At 39.3% G+C, this 19,809-nt stretch overlaps 1 protein-coding gene across 7 annotated transcripts in view; it reads right to left on the bottom strand.

The window, feature by feature from the left end:
• Positions 1 to 3,625: 3,625 nt before the first annotated feature.
• adgrb2 (adhesion G protein-coupled receptor B2) overlaps positions 3,626 to 19,809 on the bottom strand; it is a 341,993-nt gene continuing 325,809 nt past the window's right edge. For 5 of the 7 annotated variants that reach the window (XM_066673975.1, XM_066673976.1, XM_066673980.1 and 2 more), the window contains one exon: positions 3,626 to 7,732. In XM_066673975.1, coding sequence (XP_066530072.1) covers positions 7,556 to 7,732 — 177 coding nt within the window. In that variant the 3' untranslated portion in view covers positions 3,626 to 7,555. Of the gene's footprint in view, positions 7,733 to 9,772; positions 9,827 to 13,452; positions 13,505 to 19,809 lie in introns of all 7 variants that reach the window. The other 2 variants (XM_066673979.1, XM_066673982.1) reach the window with 2 other exon arrangements.

The raw sequence follows: 19,809 nt of genomic DNA, 5'->3' as shown, positions 1-19,809 counted from the left end.
TTTCATTTCTGTTCACATGGCACGTGTCGTCCTGCCTGCTGCAACGCATACCGCACACGTATCACACCTGTCCTGCTGGACCACACCATCAGGCCCAGCTCTGATGAAACAAAAAAAAAAACAGAAAGAAAAGATGAATCAGTCTCTCGACTGAGTGGAGGACGCCTCTAGAGGAAGGCATGACAGAGCAAGAGAATACGAAACTGCAAGAAGCAGATTGCCCCGACCTTAAACAATGATTAGCTGTGGTTTAGGAAGAGAAGGAGGACGTGACGAGATACTTTAAGTGCCATGTTTTCGTGTTCGAAGCCTTTACGAAGAGAGCCATTAAGTTAATTTCGTCTCTTTAGCTTCTTTAAGGTCAAACCCGAAGATACAGGCAGAGGAGAGCTGCTCTCTGGGCATAATTTCTGCTAAATCAAATGTGAAAAAAAAGACAGAGGGAGCAAAAGATTCCTTGAGGAATAATAAGTGAGCAGTGGCATATATAAGAAAGAGAGAGAGAGAGAGAGAGAGAGAGAGAGAGAGAGAGAGAGAGAGAGTTGATTGGGCCCGGGTTGCTATCAGCAGGCAGCTGTCCAGGAGGCTGGCTGGAACATCTCATTACCCAGCCACCAGCTTCCTCCACAAGGGAGAAGTGCCTCTCCCTCATACCTCCTCCCACACAGGAACCCTGCAGCCATGTTCAACAGCCGTGCATTAGACCACTCAGAAACAAAGGACATCCCATTTTGTCCAGAGGCCTTGATCAGTTTCAGGAGCCAACTCAATGGACTGGAGCAACTGCACTACAACTGGCACCTGCCCATGCACAGGGAAGTTTGCTTCAGTCCATGTTCTGAAGTTGTGCACTGGAGAAATGGCCTCTAGCTACAGTGTTAGAGCAGTTTCCTTACTTTTATTCCTTTTACTACTTTTGTCAAATTGTAGAGATAACATTTTAAAATCTGGAAAATGTAATCTGATATTCCAAATTCTTCATTTCTAAACTGCTTTCTAAAATCCTTACAAATTTATACCAGTTGTAAGGTACAGTAGTGCTTCAGTACATTGTCTAACAAGGTTTACACTGTTGTCTTTTTCAACAATGTTTAGGAGTGTGTTTATGGGAATTTATGGGACTATTCTTCAAGAAGCGCATTTGTGAGGTCAGACATTGAAGATAGATGAGGCCTGCCTCGCAGTCTCCGCTCCCAAAGTTGTTATAATGAGTTGAGGCCAGTCAAGTTGTTCCACACGAAACTCACTGATTCTTTACAAACCTTGCTTTATGCACTGGTGCACAGTCGTGTTGGAACAGGAAGGGGCCATTCCCAAACAGAAAGTCTGAAATTGCCCAGAATCTCTTGGTATGCTGAAATATTAAGTGTTAACTGGAACTAAAGGGCAGGGCACAAATCCTGAAATACATCCCCACACCATAATCCCCCCTTCACCAAACTTTACACTTGGCACATGGCAGCCAGACAGTTCTCTTGGCAACCAGCAGACTCATCCATTGTTTTTCATGAGAAGCATGATTTTTCACTCCAGAGAACACGTCTTCACTGCTCTAGGCTCCAGTGGTGACATGCTTTACACCACTGCATCCGACACTTTGCATTGCGCTTGGTGACGTAAGGCTTGAATACAGCTGCTCAGCCATGGAAACCCATTCCATGAAGCTCTCTAAGGACTGTTCTTGAGCTAATCTGAAGGCCACATGAAGTTGGTCACCTCAGCATCCGCTGATGTTGCTGTCATTTTATATGACCCACCACTTTGTGGCTGAGTTGCTGTTGTTCCCACTCGCTTCCACTTTGTTATAATACCACTGAAAGTTGACTGTGGAATATTTAGTAACAAGGCAATTTCACAACTGAGCTTGCCACAGGTGGAATTCTATTACGGTACCACACTGGAATTCACTGACCTCCTGAGAACGACCCCTTCTTTCACAAATGTTTGTAGAAGCATGCCTAGATGCTTGGATTTATATGGAACCTATGAAACACCTAAATTCAATTATTTGGATGTGTGAGTGAATACTTTTGGCAATATAGTGTATATTAGGCCCAAATAATCCTTTTATGGCAACTGATATAAACCTACACAAACATCTATAAATGCCTCTTCCAACAAGTGGAAGCTGTCATAACACTTTCTGGGGTGAAACTAACAGAAGCAGCCTTTATGAAACTGACTCTTGGAATAAGTGTTTCTAGAGGCTTATGTCAGTTGCCATGAACTGCTTGTGTATGTGTCGTGCAGCCTTATGAACAGATGTCTTATGGAAAAGTTTTATGGTGAACTTAATTCACTATCCACTGTAAGAAACTATTCTTAAGTCCTCTGGACATAGGGAAACCTTATCTAGTGCCCCTTCTTATCAAGAGGTCAGTTTTTTTTTAAAGGATTTAAAACTGAGTTGGATGCACAAGTTTATTTATTTTCCCTTATCGTGTCTGTTACCAGCTCTTTACTCTTGGGGTATTCTGATGTGCCTATGGAACCAAACGGATCAGACAAATAATAATAAGAACATGGCATTAAAATAGCCCAACGCATTTCAGTGTTCAAGATTTTAAGTCCTTATTTGACCCCTGCGTTGTGAACCCTCCAACACACACTTAATCTCTTTCTCTCTCTCTCTCTCTCTCTCTCTCTCTCTCTCTCACACACACACACAAATATATATACACAAACACATTGTGTGACCAATGTGAAAAATGGAGATCATTATATTTTGTATCATTGAGACCAGCAGTCTTTAAATGATAAAGTGCTAAGTGTTAAGAGCCCAGGCAACAATAAATCATTCAGACTCACAAAGAAAAATGTTCTGATCACATTTCTAAAACACAGATTTCTTAATAGAGATACTTGATTACGCTGAAGTAATATTTTCTTTTGTGATTAGTGCCTTCAATGTGATTCTAGGCTTTTGTGATATTAAGTGACTATTAGCCTTGGTTTGGAGTCAGTTCTGATTTTGTAAGGCTGCATACCTGAAGCTCAATAAATCCCTGATGCCTTCACAGATAGCAACACTGGAATTTGTTTGCCCTTCTGCTGTTAATCTCAGTATTCAAATGACATATACATTTCTGCTGACTTGTATACACCTATACAGATCTAATATCAGTTAGATTCTGCTTTTGCATATGTGTAGGTGTTGGAAACTGCTGCAAACGTATAATTATTGCACCTAATAATATATTAATACTGGAATAGTTGAGATTTAAAAATGTGTTCAAGGTAATTTCATGTAAAATGACTAGTCATTAATTGCTCAGGATTCTTTACAAGGTTGGGACAGGAAACAGGCGTCTCATCTCCCCAATCACTCACAGTGCAAATATTGTGGGTGTTGAGCAGTCCAGTGACGCTGCATACTGTTCCATCACGTAGTGTTGGGGAAACAAACCTAATGAGTACAGGTGGCACTAATGTTAGGGCAAATCAGTGTAAATATACCGATAACTTACATATATTTAATGACAAAACATCACTAGACACTGTCATGTCGAATTGAAAATTTATTTTCATATAAAAAAGACACTATGAAAACAGTAGAGGACTACTTTGTACAATCTTGTGTATAAAAAAAGAAAAAAACAAAAAAAAACAAAACAAAAAAACCCAAAAAATAAACCAAAACAAAACCAGAAGTGGGGCAAAGGGGGCTTTCTGTGGCAGCCAACATTTCTAGTCTGTGGGCAAGAGGTGATTCCTGGTTGGAGGGAAAGCGAAAGCTTAAAACATGATGAAAGGTGGAAAGAAATCCCTATGACTCAAGACATCTGGGAGTAAGTGTATCTTCTTGAAATGCTTTATAACACCAGGTAGAGTAATTTCATGATAGCCTTTGCATACTCATGTCAGTCATACAGATCACAACACACACACACACACACACACACATATTCAAAATACATATTTCATAAAATAAATTTGACTGTAAGGCAACTGTCAAGTTTTCTCAATAACAATACAAGCACATATTCAAAATGCATTTAAGGTGGGGGAGGGGGGCAGTCTGGGTGCAAAGTCATTTAGGTTACAATTTTGAAAGATTCACTTATGTGGGTTAACAGAGCCACTTAAGGAACAACTACACATCTGCAAATGAACTACACAGAATAGTCAGATAGCTGTCAGGAGTTTTGTGAATAAGCTTTGAATTAAAACACCATTCTCTGTTACATATAATTCGCGAAATGAAGAGCATTGCCATGGCAAAGAAACGGCAAATAGAACAAGGTAGGCACTGCTTATGAAATAGGAGGAGCATGTGTTCTAGCTCCATGATAAATGAAATTACTATTAAAAAAAATAAAAAAAATAAAACAATGGGTCACTTACCTGTTTGGCTTAGTGTACTCAAAGCTCAAGGCAATGCTAAAAATATATACATGGTTTGACTTGACATAGAGTGAAAGTACTTGATTAATACTGCCCTTTTGATGAGCTATAGCCCATGAACAAGGCTGCGCAATACCATCTATTTCTGAAAAATGCTGCTCAGAAAATAGAGAGAGAATTAATTGTAATCACAGTGGTGGTAAAGACTTATTTCCTTTGAGATGAAAGGGCTGGCCGTGTTCTCCATTACCGCAGATTACGTCCAAAGGTTACAGTGGCATGATCTTGTCTTGGAGCCTGTGTCTATATGATGTGCTGGTTTCAGGGATCTTTGAGCAGAGGTTGTTGAGCCAAGTTCGAAAATGTCAGGACAAATTGTCAGCCCCTGGGTAATTATTTCCCTTTCTCCCTGAGCCTCCATCTGCAGTTACATCATCCTACACAACCTGCCTAATTGGTATGAGCTGCAGACAATGAAAAGGAGGAAGCAAAGATGACCTCTACGATCTGCTCATCTTTTAAGCTCATTCTCAGCACAGAGTCTTGGCATAAACAGATAAGAGTTGAATCAGCGAAAGTCTGGCAGGTCTGGAAGCAAACTTGCAGATAATCAGGATACACAGGCTCTAGCGCTAATGTCGAATACGAAAGTACACAGCAGCAGAAGAGGTTCAAAAAGGAGAAATCGCAAGAGCGTTGTTTCAACATTGTCCTAAATACAACTTTCATTGTTTTAACAATGCTTCTGCAGGTGGCCCATTTTTAAACACTCAAACTGGGTAAAAACTCTTAGAAGTAGGGATGCAACTTAATAACCGATTAACCAATAGCCCCTGACTAAACAATTGTGTTGTGTGTAGAATTTTCACTGTAGTGGTACCCTTAAAGGTACATATTCTGTATATTAAATTAGGGAACATAATTGTACCTTATTCTATAATAATTGATTTCATACACCCAATTCCATCTCCATGACTTGCTTTTTACTGGATTTTAATACCTTTAAAAGTACATGTACACTGTGTATACCTATAGTGACCAATAATGAACCTCTACCATACCTTTTTTCTGAGATTGTATTTGATCAGGTGGATTTATCAGTCAAGCTGAGACATTGCGATGCTGAGGTTTGCCTGTTAATCACAAACTGGTCACCAAACAGGTTTCTGAATACCAGCTCATGGAAAATATGCTGCTCGGTAAAATCGCTTGTCTCTGACACACTGGATAAAATGATGCACTGATATTTCTTGATTTTCATAGGAACAATTTTAAATGATGTCTATAAGGAGCTGGATATTTCTTCTAAAATTATTAATCCAGCTCTTTCCAGCCACACAAGTGTTTAACTGCACACACACCAAGCATAATCTCCTCTGAATAACACTGACCAATAGAAAGGGGTGGTCTTGAAGAGATGCATAAAAGCCTAATGTAAATATGCCCATTTCCATCTCTCAGTTAGACGTATATAAAAAGCTTTCAGCAATGATGGGGCAGTGGAATGACATTTCCAGGGGTGATGGAATGCTCTGCGCTAGTATCATGGTATTTATGAACCTTCAGATAGTAAATTTAGTATATTATATAAAGGTTATTTCTAGGTTTTTTATATAACGTGATGTAACCTGTGTTATTTATGTGATGGTGATGGAAGGAAATTCAATGCATCACTTTCTTCCAGTGCAGTCAATATGATATAAACCGTGCTCTCGCTTGAGACTGCTGAGTGCATATCTGTGTTGGGAAAGATTATTTTGGCTTGAGGTTTGACCTTCTGGGCTTTCATGTGAAGTAAAAGAAGTGCTATTTTGTCATGCTTTTTTAGATATTGATCACTTAGCAAGAATGGGCCTGTGGAGGCTGCCTGTTTAATTCCTGCTTAAAGTGGTCTGTACGGTTGCAAGCTTAAAACACAAGCTTCATGACGGATCAAGGCTGTCGACACGGACTAACAAATCTCTCTCAGCTCTGCTGATGCAGGTTTGGTGGTTATTAATTATCACACTGTGAACTCTTTCACAAACTCCTTTATCGAGCCTCCATTTTGAACAGCTTTTGTGGTAAAGCATAATTTAGGATCACAAGACTTTTTATTCTCTCCATTATTAAGGTGATAGCCACTGAATCAGGCTGGAATCAATACACACTTAAACCGTGGGTGGATGATGCTACAGCGTAAATGAAAACTTTTACCGCTGTACCTTGTCTTAGAAGAAATGGTATCTCCATTGTTCATTTGATAATTTTCACATGAGTTGAGAGATAACGTGACCAGCTTTTATGTTAAACCACAACTCCCCATTTCTTTAGATCTTCAATCTTTCTGGTGCATCTGACTCACTCTAAATGAACACCCAATATGTGATTGCTATTAGCACACATTCACAGAGCAGCAGAAATAAAGAAAGAAACCTACTTCCACAAAAACCTTTCACCTTCAAATTTTTTAGTAAAAGGATTAAAAAAAGTAAAAGAATTTTTAAAAATGAGAGTATTCAAATGAAACTTGCAAAAAAAAAAAAAATAAATAAAATCCCAGTGTGGACAAAGAGCAGTCATGAGAAGAGTATACAGTAGACGTAATTCTGGGGGGAAAATAAAAAAGCAGAAAAACAAACAAATAAACAAACAAAAAGATGGCACATAATAATGAACCACTTTAAACAGCCCCTCCTTGCCCCCATGGAAAAATGGAAACCAAAAGCAGATAGCTGGAGTCATCCATTAGGAAAAGACAGGACAGAAAGGAGGAACGAAACCCTACGGTGTTGAACACTGTGCGAAACATCAGTTAGAGTCCTTTTACTTTTCTTTTTTTTCCTCTCTATAAAAACAATGGTGCAGAAATATTATTTTTTTTCTTTCTCTTTTTTTCATAATTTCCAAATCATCAAACAGGTGAAAGAGAATCTTTTTTTTTTCTGGAGTAAAATCAAGACATTTTCAGAAACAGTTTTTTAAAAATTCTCCCCATATACTCTTCGAGCCCCGTTTTCTGTCATTGAAAGCGTTCATGTGAAAATATAGGAATAGAATACAGTCTTTTCTTTTCTGTTATTTTTTTTTTTTCTGGACTGTCCTCAGTCAGTGGTAAACAAGTGTTTAATCCTTTAGATTCTCCTCTGGGTAAAAAGTCACTCCATGAATGTGTGAGTATGAGTGTTTGTTTTAAAGATGTATGTTTGTGTGTGTGTGTGTGTTTGCTTCCTCACACTTCAGTCTGGAAATCTCCCTCGGATGTGTCCGGAGTGTTTGGGGAAGGAGTTTCCCATGTCTTACTGTGCAGCTCCACTCTGTCCTTCTGACCGCTGGAGCCACACGAGGGCTCGGGGGTCATGTTCTTAAAGCTGTCCCAGGAGCACTGCTCGTCCGGGGTGGACTTATCCTGTGTCCACAAACACAATAAAAAAGGACCAAGGAAAAAAAATCCATTAGAACAGTATGTAATACGACCACAGCTGTGGCTGGCCACTGATAGATCTGCCAGTCTCTCCTCCAGGCTGTTATTTGTATGTAATAGAAACATAATTGCCGTAAACGCATGACATTCGTAATATGTAACATTTTCTAATCGTATAACCTCATAATGGATACGACTGCCTAGGTATTAAGACTGAGCCTCCACTCAATATGCAACACATGCTTTTGCCTTGAGGAAACATATCAACATTTGCCATCAGACCACGCTTGTTCAGCTATGATGAAAGTGGCCAGATAAGCCATTTAAAATTGAATTCTAGTGGCCGACCAGGTCAGATCACCCAGAATTGGAAACCTGTTTTCAGCATTTCAGTTTTGATAGAAGCCCATACCCCAAAATAACAAAAAACGTTCAATTTCCAACTCATCAGATAAAATTATTAAATATATCTGCCAAGTGATAAACAAACAAAAAAAAAAACCATGGAAGGATGTATGGCCCAAACTGTATATCAGTGTATAACTAGCATTTCTTTTTAACTTAATCATACACATCACTGAATTGTGTATTTAAATAGTTCCTGTGCAAACAAAACCTTTTTAGATGCTTTCGTAGACCTGTTATTAAATATTAACCGTGATTTTCCATGATATTCCACAAAACAATAAAAACTGAGCTGGATAATATATTAAAATATTGGTAATGAATCAATGTGGAAACACCCAAGTGTCATGCCAAATCTTGCACATTCTAATACGTGTCTTTGCACTATTTCTTATATCAAGACTTGTCAGATGCAGAATAAATTTGATATATTTAAATTCCTTCAAGATCTTTATCTGTTACTTCCAACAGAGAAAAGTGGTGCCATATATCATGTGAGAGGAAAACAATCATGGCAAGTGTAAAACTAAATGCTAATCATTGTTATTTGCATTTGAAAATAATCCCTACAAAAAACAACAAATTCATGCTGAGTTTAATTTTGTCTTTTGACTTTTTGTCAAGTGAAATGAGGCTGAAATATCCCTGAGAGTTCAACGATCCATTAGCCTTAGTTTGTAGTTTACGCACTATTATTGTTGCATATTATATTACGGTAACTCTTAATAAGACAAAGAGGTATATTACACTACTATTTGGTGTACCACAGGGTTCAGTTCAAGGTCCTGTTCTCTTCCCTCTTTCTCCCGGCTCTTTACAAATGCATTAGATTTGAGCATGACACTTATTGTTTGTCCTTTTAGACTGAAATGTTAATGTGGAGGATGGTAAAATATTTAACCTCTATATAGGTCTGTGTTCATGCGTGTTATGTATTAGGTGCATAAAGTATGTGAATGGATAATAAACAGACAAACTCCAACATGAAAACATGAACATTTTCTCACATTTTCTTAACATTTTTAAAAGAAATGGCTGTTAACATATAATGCAGTGTGTGTGCACAGAAGAAGTTATGTCACGACCGGCATAGTGCACCACACTGGGAGCAGGGAGCCATCTGAGATTAAGCCCATGTTAGCAAGTACTTTTTCCCCCCATTTAATATTTTAGCAAAAGTTTACTTCAGAGTGCGCACTGTCCACTGAACTGTGACTGAAAAGGGGGCGTGTGTGATGATGTAAGCCAGGCTATAACCACCAGGGGGCGATGGCAACTTGATTATCATTCAGCCAGCATAACAGGCTGACAGTTGGCAAAATGAATACAAAAAGCATAATCTGGGAGCCAATTTGCATGTTAAATGTTGGAGAAGGAACATTTTGTAATGCAGAAGAGCAGCTGATGCAGGAGTAGAGCCCAACTTCGCTCCTGAGAGAATGCTAACGTGATTCTGCTGCTTATGCCAGCCTCCATTGCGTGCACTCTCTACTCCCTCTACTTCTTGCAGTGTCTTTACTGCATCTCTCTCTCTCTGTCTCTATTGCGCTCTGTTTTTTCTCTCGCTCTCATTCTCTCTCACCCCCCAACATCTCTCCCTGTCAGTTCTTTTCTACTTACACTCGAAGAGTTCTTTTCACCTCCGGCAGACGAAATGCTCCATCGCTTTTCCCTCTGTTGTGATAAAAATGAGGGAAGAGGGAAAAAAGAAGAAGAAAAAGAAGGGAGGGGGATCACAGTCACTGGCATGTCTGTGGGGAAAACAACAGTTTTTTTTCCCTTTCCCCTCTTTTCCTTTACCTCCATGAAGGTATGTGCTGTTTTAGAGGCTTATGCCCCCACCCCCTCCCTTCCCTCCATCTCTCTCTCCAGCTCAGTCAGTAAAGAAAAAGACAATCAAACCATCTGCAGCACTGCACTCTACTTCAGAGTAGGCTTTCTGCCCATTGCAGCAAACACATGAACTGTTTGGGCATCATGTCTGTACTATAGAGCATACAGGTAGATTTACTGGGTTAGAGACACTGCCACTAGTCTACACTGCTGCTACTGTTACTGCTGTTGGGAGACATCACAAGCACTGAACTGCTGCTGTAAATGTGAGCACTAGAGGACACTAACTCATGCATATGCTCCCGGTAACCGCTTCACATTTTCCTGGAAACAGGCTCATATTGATTTCCAGGAATTTGTCACAGAAATGGTCTTTTCCACTTCCCTTTCCGCTCCCCGACTGAATGCAAATCTCAGAAGTGACGATTATGGGGAAAATATTCAGCCACACCAATTCCTTTTGAAGAATTATATATGTAAAAAAAGTTTCAAAGGGCCTATATTCTATTTGCTCCTTATAATGGGTTGTTTATCTCCTCCATGTTTAGTAATACGTTTGTATTTGTAATTAACATTTGTATGCATATAATAAACATTTATAGACTGTTTATTTCTAGCTGGAGCAATTAGCACCTCAACATTATATGAAACATCAGCTGTCCTTCACATCAGTCAAATTAACCAAATGAAATGCTCAAACATTACTTGGCATAACATCTTTTTACATTCACTTCCATTGATAGTTAAGAAGGTTTATTTCCTTTTACTGTGAAGATACATGTTTTTTAATTGGCCAGCGTTGATATATGATTTAATTCCATTTCCATAATCTGTAGCATATCCTTGTCATTGAAGTGATAGCATTCTGAATTCCAAGGCTTTACAAAATAGCATTTGTCAGAATATTCCAGTATTTTGTTGAACTAGAAAACATATTTGCCAGAGGTGGTCATATTCCAAAGCAGCGTATAGCTTCTATGCCGCTCTTAAATGGAAATAGCTGACTGAGAACATTAGAAGAGCCCCGACTTTAGACTCTTTTAAGTCAAGATCCATCCATTATCTGTAACCGCTTATCCAATTTAGGGTCGCGGGGGGTCCAGAGCCTACCTGGAATCATCGGGCGCAAGGCGGGAATACACCCTGGAGGGGGCGCCAGTCCTTCACAGGGCAACACAGACATACACACATTCACTCACACACTCACACCTACGGACACTTTCGAGTCGCCAATCCACCTGCAACGTGTGTTTTTGGACTGTGGGAGGAAACCGGAGCACCCGGAGGAAACCCACGCGGACACGGGGAGAACACACCAACTCCTCACAGACAGTCACCCGGAGCGGGAAACGAACCCACAACCTCCAGGTCCCTGGAGCTGTGTGACTGCGACACTACCTGCTGCACCACCGTGCCGCCCTCTTTTAAGTCAAGATTTAAAATATTATTTTTTGAGTAAGCTTACATCTCAGACCAAAATAGTCCTCACTTTTTATTCTGTAACGGCAATTTACTGGTTTTTTTTTTCTTTTATTGTATCATTTTAATTGTTTAAATGTTTTCTTCTACTCTTTTTTATGTGTTTCCTTTTATTGCACTATTTTATTTGTTTTAAATTACTTTTATGTTTTTTATTCTTCTTTTGCATCTTCTTGAAGATCATATTTCAATCATTGCAACATTCTCAGTGGTTACGAGTAACCGTATTCGACAAGATGTTGCGGAAAGGACATTATGCATAATTCTTGAAGGATTAATGTTAATGTTAAACAGAAATTGTGTGGCCCCTGAGGTTCATTGCATTCAGTCTTCCACTGTGAAACAATGGGTGAATTCCTTCAACAGTAGAATAGCACAGAGTGTGGTTATGAGTAGTACTTTTGCCTTCTTTGGGTGGTAAAAATCACAAATGGTTCCTATTGGTGCCAATAAACTACCTGATACAAGCGCTTTAAATTTGTATTCATTCAAGAATGTCCATGTTTCCTTCATTCTTTTCCCGCCTGCCAAATGTTCTCAGCGTGTATGGAGTCAAAGAAGGGTCAAAAAGGTTTTGAGTTTGTAAAACTATACTCACAAATGTAACGGACTTTGTAACTGCGTTTGAGCAACTACAGACACGTAAAACCAATATCCACAAATGTATTGGAATGCACAAATTTAGAACAACAACAACAATAATAATAATTTAAATTCACAAATGTGTAAAATAGATTTGCATTTGTAAATCAAGTGTCGTGAATGTGTGAATTAGTACCTTCTCAAACGGCTTAAAATGTGCAAGAGCAGACCTTTTTAAGGCTCCAAATGTGACCCTGAGAGTTTTTGAATGAGGTGGAAAATGTCCACACATCCACCTTCTCTGCAGCGTTGGTCAGAGCCGTGGCTCTTGGTTACGTTTCTCTGCTGTCCGTAGAAACGCGGCGGTGCACTGGAAAGAACCAAGCTTCAAAGAATCAGAAACGGAACCGGTTCAATAACAGGAGTTCATATGGTTGAAAAGCGCTACGGTTGACAGCAACAAATCAATGTTCTGATTGGTTAAACAAACCTCGCGATCTGATTGGTCCAGCTAAAGCTTTCCAATTGGTCCATCAATTGGCCGTCAAAACAGGGTCTTAAATGCGCAACTGCAAAAAGAGATTCGCACACGCAGCAGAGAAGGTGGGTGTGTGGATTTTTTCCACCTCATTCAAAAACTCCTACTGTCACATTTGGAGCCTTAAAAAGGCCTGCTCTTGCACATTTTAAGCCGTTTGAGAAGGTACTGATTCACACATCCAGGACATTTGATTTACAAATGCAAATCTTTTTTACACATTTGTGAATTTATATTATTGTTGTTGTTTTAAATTTGTGCATTCCAGTACATTTGTGGATTTTGGTTTTACGTGTCTGTAGTTGCTCAAATGCAGTTACAAAGTCCGTTACATTTGTGAGTATTGTTTTACAAACTCCAAATCTTTTTGACCCTTTCTTGACTCCATAAGCGTGTTGTCAAGGCCCTGCACAGCATCTTGTTTTTTCATAACAAAAAATAAGTAAATAAAATAAAAAAGATTATAAAGCTTGTATTGGAGTAAAGATGCACAGAGAGAAAAGCACAGAAGGAAGAGTTCAGCTAGTGTTTTCTACAGCTCTCCATGTGGGGAGGAGAGGACATGGTTAAAACACAGATGAGAAAGGAAGGACATTACGGTAGAGTAAGAGCACGGATGAAAAAGGAGCAAAGGCAGTCACTTTGCCAGCAGGTGGATCAGGAGAGAAAGCACGGGGAGTCATTTACAGGTCTAAAATTGTTCCAGTCTTTCTACTGAGACTACAGAGTGGAGTGAGGAGAGAGAGAGAGAAAGAGAGAGAGAGATTGGGAGAGAGGGAGGACGGATGGGCGAACGACACAGGCAGGCCGTGGGGGTCCCTCCATGCCCCCTACCTGCTGCTATCTAGATGAGTGTTTTTTTTTTTACCTTTTCTCTCTTTGATGCCCTTGGGTCTGCTGACTGCCTGGCTACAGTCAAACTACAGCAGAAAACATGCAGTTGGAAACCAAACCACTCGAAACAAACAAAGACAGAGACATACAACAAAAAATAATGCACTGAAAATATACACATTAACACTTATTGGACTTAAATTAACTCCAAATTAAAATGACAACAAAGAAGCAACAAACCAAAAAACACAAATCACACACACACAAAAACAGTTCATTGTTAGAGATGAGTACCCTGCCTTATTAATAGAGGACATGGTCAGAGGAGTGGACAGTGAGCTTTGGGGTCAAATCAACGCAAGTACCTTGAAACATCTGTCTCCATATGACACAGACAGTAAGCTCTGACCTAGGTTCAAATTGACCTTCACTGCCTTTAATGATTTTGCTTAGTGTACCATAACACTGATCAGCCAAACATTAAAATAACCCCATTGTACCTACAATGTATATACATTGTGCACTTTATCAGCTCCACTGGCAATAAAGATGCACTTTGCAGTTCTACAATTATAGAATATAGTCCATCTGTTGCTCTGCATATTTCGTTAGGCCACTTTCACCATTCTGTTTAGTAATGTCGCTGCACACACTAATACACCAGAGAATGGTCTGCCACCCAAATCATGCTTGTAGCATGTGGGTCCTTATCTCTGAAGAACAGGTGGGAAAAACAGAGAGTTGCCAGTAGGAATGTCACATTTGAAGAGTAATCTACGAAGTTGTGGATATAATGTATATAAAGGAAAGAAAATCCTGTAGGTAAAACCTGAGAATTAGCGTGAGAAAGGTTAAAAAGCCTGCAAAATGTGTTTTTAATCGCAGACAGCGAGTGCCGTGTAATATTAAATCTAACAGGCGTTACAACAGAACAGAATGGAGTCAGTGGGGTAGTGGGTTCTGTAAACAGTCTGACTCTATCTTTTACCATCTTACATCTTAATTGGCATTAGCATTGTGCTCTCGCTCTGTGCTTGTGTGCTTCGGTCCAGTCCAGCTCTCTTTTTCTGCTGTTGAATCCTCATTAATCCAGCTGATGATGCGTCAGCTCTACTCTCTATACACAGCGGCCAGTAAGAAAATACAATTTAACGGCTAATTTGCGGAAACCAAAAAAATTAAATAATAAAAAGGCGCACACACACTCAAACTACAAAGGGCACGGGTATAATTTTGAAATGTGTTAATGAGCCAAATCAATTATTCAATTAATGGCCTGATTATGTTGCAGAGTGGTCCGTACAAAAGGGCAACAACTGTAAAAACTTAAAGGAGACAAAGTGAACAGAGAAAAGGACAGATGTAGGAGAAAACACAGTGTGGCTCTAGTGTCTAGGGATATAAATATTACAGGTTTCCAATAAATATGATCTAGGAAACTATGTTTAAGTTGACTGCATTTCTTTTTCATTTAATACATTTAATTATAATGCAAATATAGTGTCTGCAAGATTATAAACAAACAAAAAAACAAAAACATATACTCCGTATCTCAGGTGTCTGGTTGCAGGGTTCTGGTGTCTAACAATTAGTCTTCTCACAAAAGAAGAATTCACCAAAACCCTTGTTTTTTTTTTCTTATTTCAAAAAATTGCATCTAGCGGTGCCAGTTTTGGTGGCCTAACAGGTCTTTTGTCATTGTTATGTGTCCCGTTTTGTCTTTATCACCATCTATATATTTCTATATACATTATATTTCATATGTTTTATGTTAAATATACCTTTCCTGCTCTTCCTGGAAACTGAGAAATTAAATAAATATGATTTAGCACCGTATTTATACACACCCATAAGGACTCCAGTTCCACTGAACTGGTGCTAATAAAGTATTATTAACATCTCCTACACTTAACCTTGAGAGTGGTACAATCATGATGCAGAATTCATAACACTCTTCTGGTATGGATAGCCACCATCACAAATGCTTAAACTATCTAGAAGGGTCAACTGACCCCTTTTCATGGACCATTTACGCTAAATGTAGCCAGTTAAGTTAAATTGGTAGTCATTTAGAGATACACACAATTCACCATCCCCCCCCACATACACATACACTGTATATATACACTTCTGGCTGGCCTAAAACAATCAGCATGGCCCCAAACAATCAACATGGCACTGTAGTAACCAGCCATGAATATGTATGAGGAGGAGCATATGTAAGTGAGAGTGGGCGATAGAGCAGAAGTTATGGTCGATCCATATTTCAGGAGCCAGACTGTGGTGTTCCTCTGCTGCCAGGCATCCCACTGTGTTCATTTGTGCTCTCTGCATTACCATGAATAGATTGAACACAGTAGTAGCAGTCCTTCATCTATTTGGAAGCATATGGGGTGCCTCCGCTAAAGCTATCAACCCGACCAGCATCATCACTTAGAGGTTAACTGCCTTTCAAACTGCTTCAAGGCCCCACACTCACTAACACAAAGGCCATTCAGTGACAACTGCAGATTCATCCAGCGGCCATTTTGAAAACAAGAAATTGGGGACATAATGATGGAGGTGCAGGAGTGTGAGTGAAAGAATATAGAGGAAGAGGAGGATGGGGAATTTAAGAAACGATTATTCAGTAGACCAGACTCCATCTGAGTCAACTCTGTCCCAAGTAGTTGTGCCTCAATGTGCTTACTGTTACACATATAAGATTACGTTCTCATTACCATGTCGAAGTGGTACGGAGCAGATGTTTTCAGAGCCGAGTGGTAAAAATCAGATCTGTGCCATTTCCATTTTGGGTAAATATCTAATATGTGGCCAAGCAACTCTAATAAGAATGGTCACACACACACATCCATGCCTCCACCACAAACACACACTTTACTGTGTTTTTAAATATTTCACTAAGGTTGGTGTGATTTGGAGGAAAAAAACTAAACAAAAAAACAATGAAGCTTGTAACGTGAACATAGCCCAAGAGAAAAGAAGAGAAACAGATGTCAGAGAGAACTAACTCGGGTGTCCTTTTCCTGCAAAGGCCCAGTACTCATCTCTACAATGGCCCACCCACACATCAGGGATAGCACACACTCACTGGGAGATCATCCATGGGTCAGTTTGAGTTACACTCATCTGACCTCTTCAGTATAATATCATGGATCTCATAAACCATTGACAGGATATTTGCTCTCATAGTCTTGCTGCAGCAGATCAATTTCACTGGACAAAACCTTTTGGTTATTGCTCAAAACCAGTTCTGAAATCTTTTAGGTGTATCCATATTACAATCCATAAATTACTCTATTTAGTCTATAAATAAATAATAAAGAAAACAAAACAATATAACTTGCTATAGTAGAACAATACTAATTAGAGATGAATCTCTTTAAATATTTATTTGTATTGCTAATATTATTGAACTTATTTTAAATTTTTGATATTACATTTAATTTAATTTGTGAGTTTTAATGTTATAATACAGTTGATTTTATTGAGTTTATTTTTAAGTTCATGTTAAGACATTTTTAATATTAAATAATAATTAACAAACACAGTATGGTGGAGTAGCTTAGCATGAGCAATACTCCACTACCAACATTTCCCATTCATTGAGCCACAGTACATGGAGGGTTAACCCTTAGAAATCAGTTACCACAACAACAAAAGCATGGTGTAATGCAATACTGTTTTCACTTCTATAATCAGTTCTATAATCATTAAGTCAAATAATTAATCTACAAATTAATTTCATATTGTGTCAAAAAAAGCAACAATTTACCCCAATTTTCTAGGCCAAAATACCACATTATATTTAACAGCAATGCCAATATGGAATTTCAATACAATTAAATACAATTAATACCATTACATTTTTTAATTGATTATTTAACTTTGAAATTAATGTGCAGTTACACTTAAATGCTTTAGAATTCTAAGGGTTAGGGGATTTCACAGCACTAGTGAGGGCCTCTATCTCAGGCCCCTCTCACACATGGACTAGCACTAGCACTGGGTCAAGGAGCTGTGAAGATGCTTACGTTGACTCTCTTTGTAAACGAAGCTCATTCTTCGCGTTAAAAGGGGCTCAGTTTGTCGTGGAGGAGGCGGAGGAGGGACCTGTGAAGTGGGCTGGACCATTAGAGGGTCAAATAATAATGCTGCATTTCTGGGAATGGTCAGAATGCTGTGAATTCAAAATGAGGGCAACCTCAACTGAACGTATGTTTTATTTCATCCTTCATCCATAGCCCTTCATGAGTAGGTATGACTAAAAGAATGACCAGTACCAAAAGTGTAGAAATAAAGTTGTTGTTTTCAGGAATTAAGGTGGAATAACAAAGAAGAATATATCTTTAGGAAAGAATAACACTGGATTAATAGAATACATTCTGAGGAAATATTAGAAATCCTCAGCTCTTTTCTACCTTTGACCTGGTGACTTGAGGATGAGATCAAAATCATTGGCTGTCACAAGGCTCAGGTGCCAGGTTATTAGAATAATTACAAATGTATAATCTCCAGTCTTCACACTCTCAGACACCATTATGACTGTAATTATTGCATTGTCAGAGGTAACTCTGTGAGAGATTACAGAATCTGCCACAGATGACTCCCTGAAAGTGGTGATGACTTCGTCTCCCCATTAAGAATCAAAAAAGCAAAGTTAATACCATTATGATTCATCTGTGTGATCAAAATTGCTGCGAGAAAGAGTGGTTGAAATGTGTCTGAACAGCAAGAGGGCACAATTCTTTGATGACTATCCCGAGGTGCAGCGTCCAGGCATCCTCCAAACATTTAAAGGCGGAATGAAGGTTAATAGCCTGGAACGGGCTGTGAGACAGGGTGCAGACAGCGTGGCCCAAATTAAATGTGAGTGAACATGTGGCGAGTGCCTCTGGAGACCAGCCTCCATCAGAAAGGGCTGAGCTGCGACTAGGTGATTCGGCTGAGGAGATGGCGTTTGTTTTAAAATCTTAATGATAAAACCCCTCTGGATACTGAGTGTGGAAGTGTGCACAGCTCCTTCCTCCGCTGCTAATAGACCATAAAACATTCAGCAGCTCCAGTTACAGGAAGAAGCACTGAACTCTTTCTAGGGACAGCACAAAGCTAGAGAATGTCCTTGAGAAATGTTCATCAGCATAGAAACAATATAACATTAATAATATATAGCAAAGGGTGGGCTGCATACTGACAGTGAGACTGGAAAGGTCCCTACAAAACCAAATGTAATGTATGTATATACCATGTAATGAAGTGACTAGGCAGATATGAAATTTATGAATGATCTTTGCCAGGCAGTCAACATCTGACCAAAGGTGGTAGATAGAGCCCAGGTCAAGAGTGCATTTCATTTAATTGCATTGTTTCTTGAATCAACAACTTAATTGGTTAAATTTGAGAACATTTTATTTAGTTCATGAATTATCTTAGATGTTAGCGTTGATGTTAGCATATCTATATCTATATATATATATACATGCATGAAAGTGAAGTTGAACATCTCCCATGGCCTGCACAGTCACCAGATCTAAATATTATTGAGCCACTTTGGGGTGTTTTGGAGGAGCGTGTCAGGAAACGTGTTCCTCCACCAGCATCACGTAGAGACCTGGCCACTATCCTGCAAGAAGAATGGCTTAAAATCCCTCTGACAGGACTTGTATATGTCATTCCCAAGACGAATTGACACTGTATTGGCCGCAAAAGGAGGCCCTACACCATACTAATAAATTATTGTGGTCTAAAACCAGGTGTTTCAGTTTCATTGTCCAACCCCTGTATATATATAGCACCCTCCTTAATTGGCACCCTTAGTTAAGAAGTGTCCAGAGTCCTGGGTCTTCTCCTATGCAATATCCTCTTCAGAGGATTTCTATTGGGTTGAGGTCTGGGGACTGAGATGGCCATGAGAGGAGCTTGATTTTGTACCTTGTGAACCATTTTCGAGTGGATTTGGCCACATGTTTAGGGTCATTATCTTGCTGAAAGACCCATCTTCAGCTTTCAGGCAGAGGCCACCAGATTCTGATTCAAAATGTCCTGATATTTCAAAGAGTTCATGATCCAATGTATCCTTACAAGATTCCCAGGTCCTTTGGAGGAGAAACAGGCCCACAGCATCACCGATCCTCCCCCATACTTAACAGTGTGCATGAGGTGTTTTTCTGCGTACTCATCCTTGGTGTTACGCCAGACCCACTTAGAGTGTTTGTTGCCAAAAAAGCTCTGTCTTGGTCTCATCTGACAAAATCACATGGTCCCAGTTAAAATCCCAGTACCGCTTGGCAAACTCCACCCGTTTACGCTTATGAGCATAACTCAAAAGGCTTTCTCAGTGCATGTCTCCCAAACAGCTTGTTGGCATGTAGATAGCGCCTGATGGTTGTTT

This window comes from Hoplias malabaricus, chromosome 6, assembly GCF_029633855.1.
Source record: "Hoplias malabaricus isolate fHopMal1 chromosome 6, fHopMal1.hap1, whole genome shotgun sequence".
Taxonomy (NCBI): domain Eukaryota; kingdom Metazoa; phylum Chordata; class Actinopteri; order Characiformes; family Erythrinidae; genus Hoplias; species Hoplias malabaricus.
Note: the sequence above shows the minus strand (reverse complement) of the source record. Positions and strands in the feature narration are given on the sequence as shown.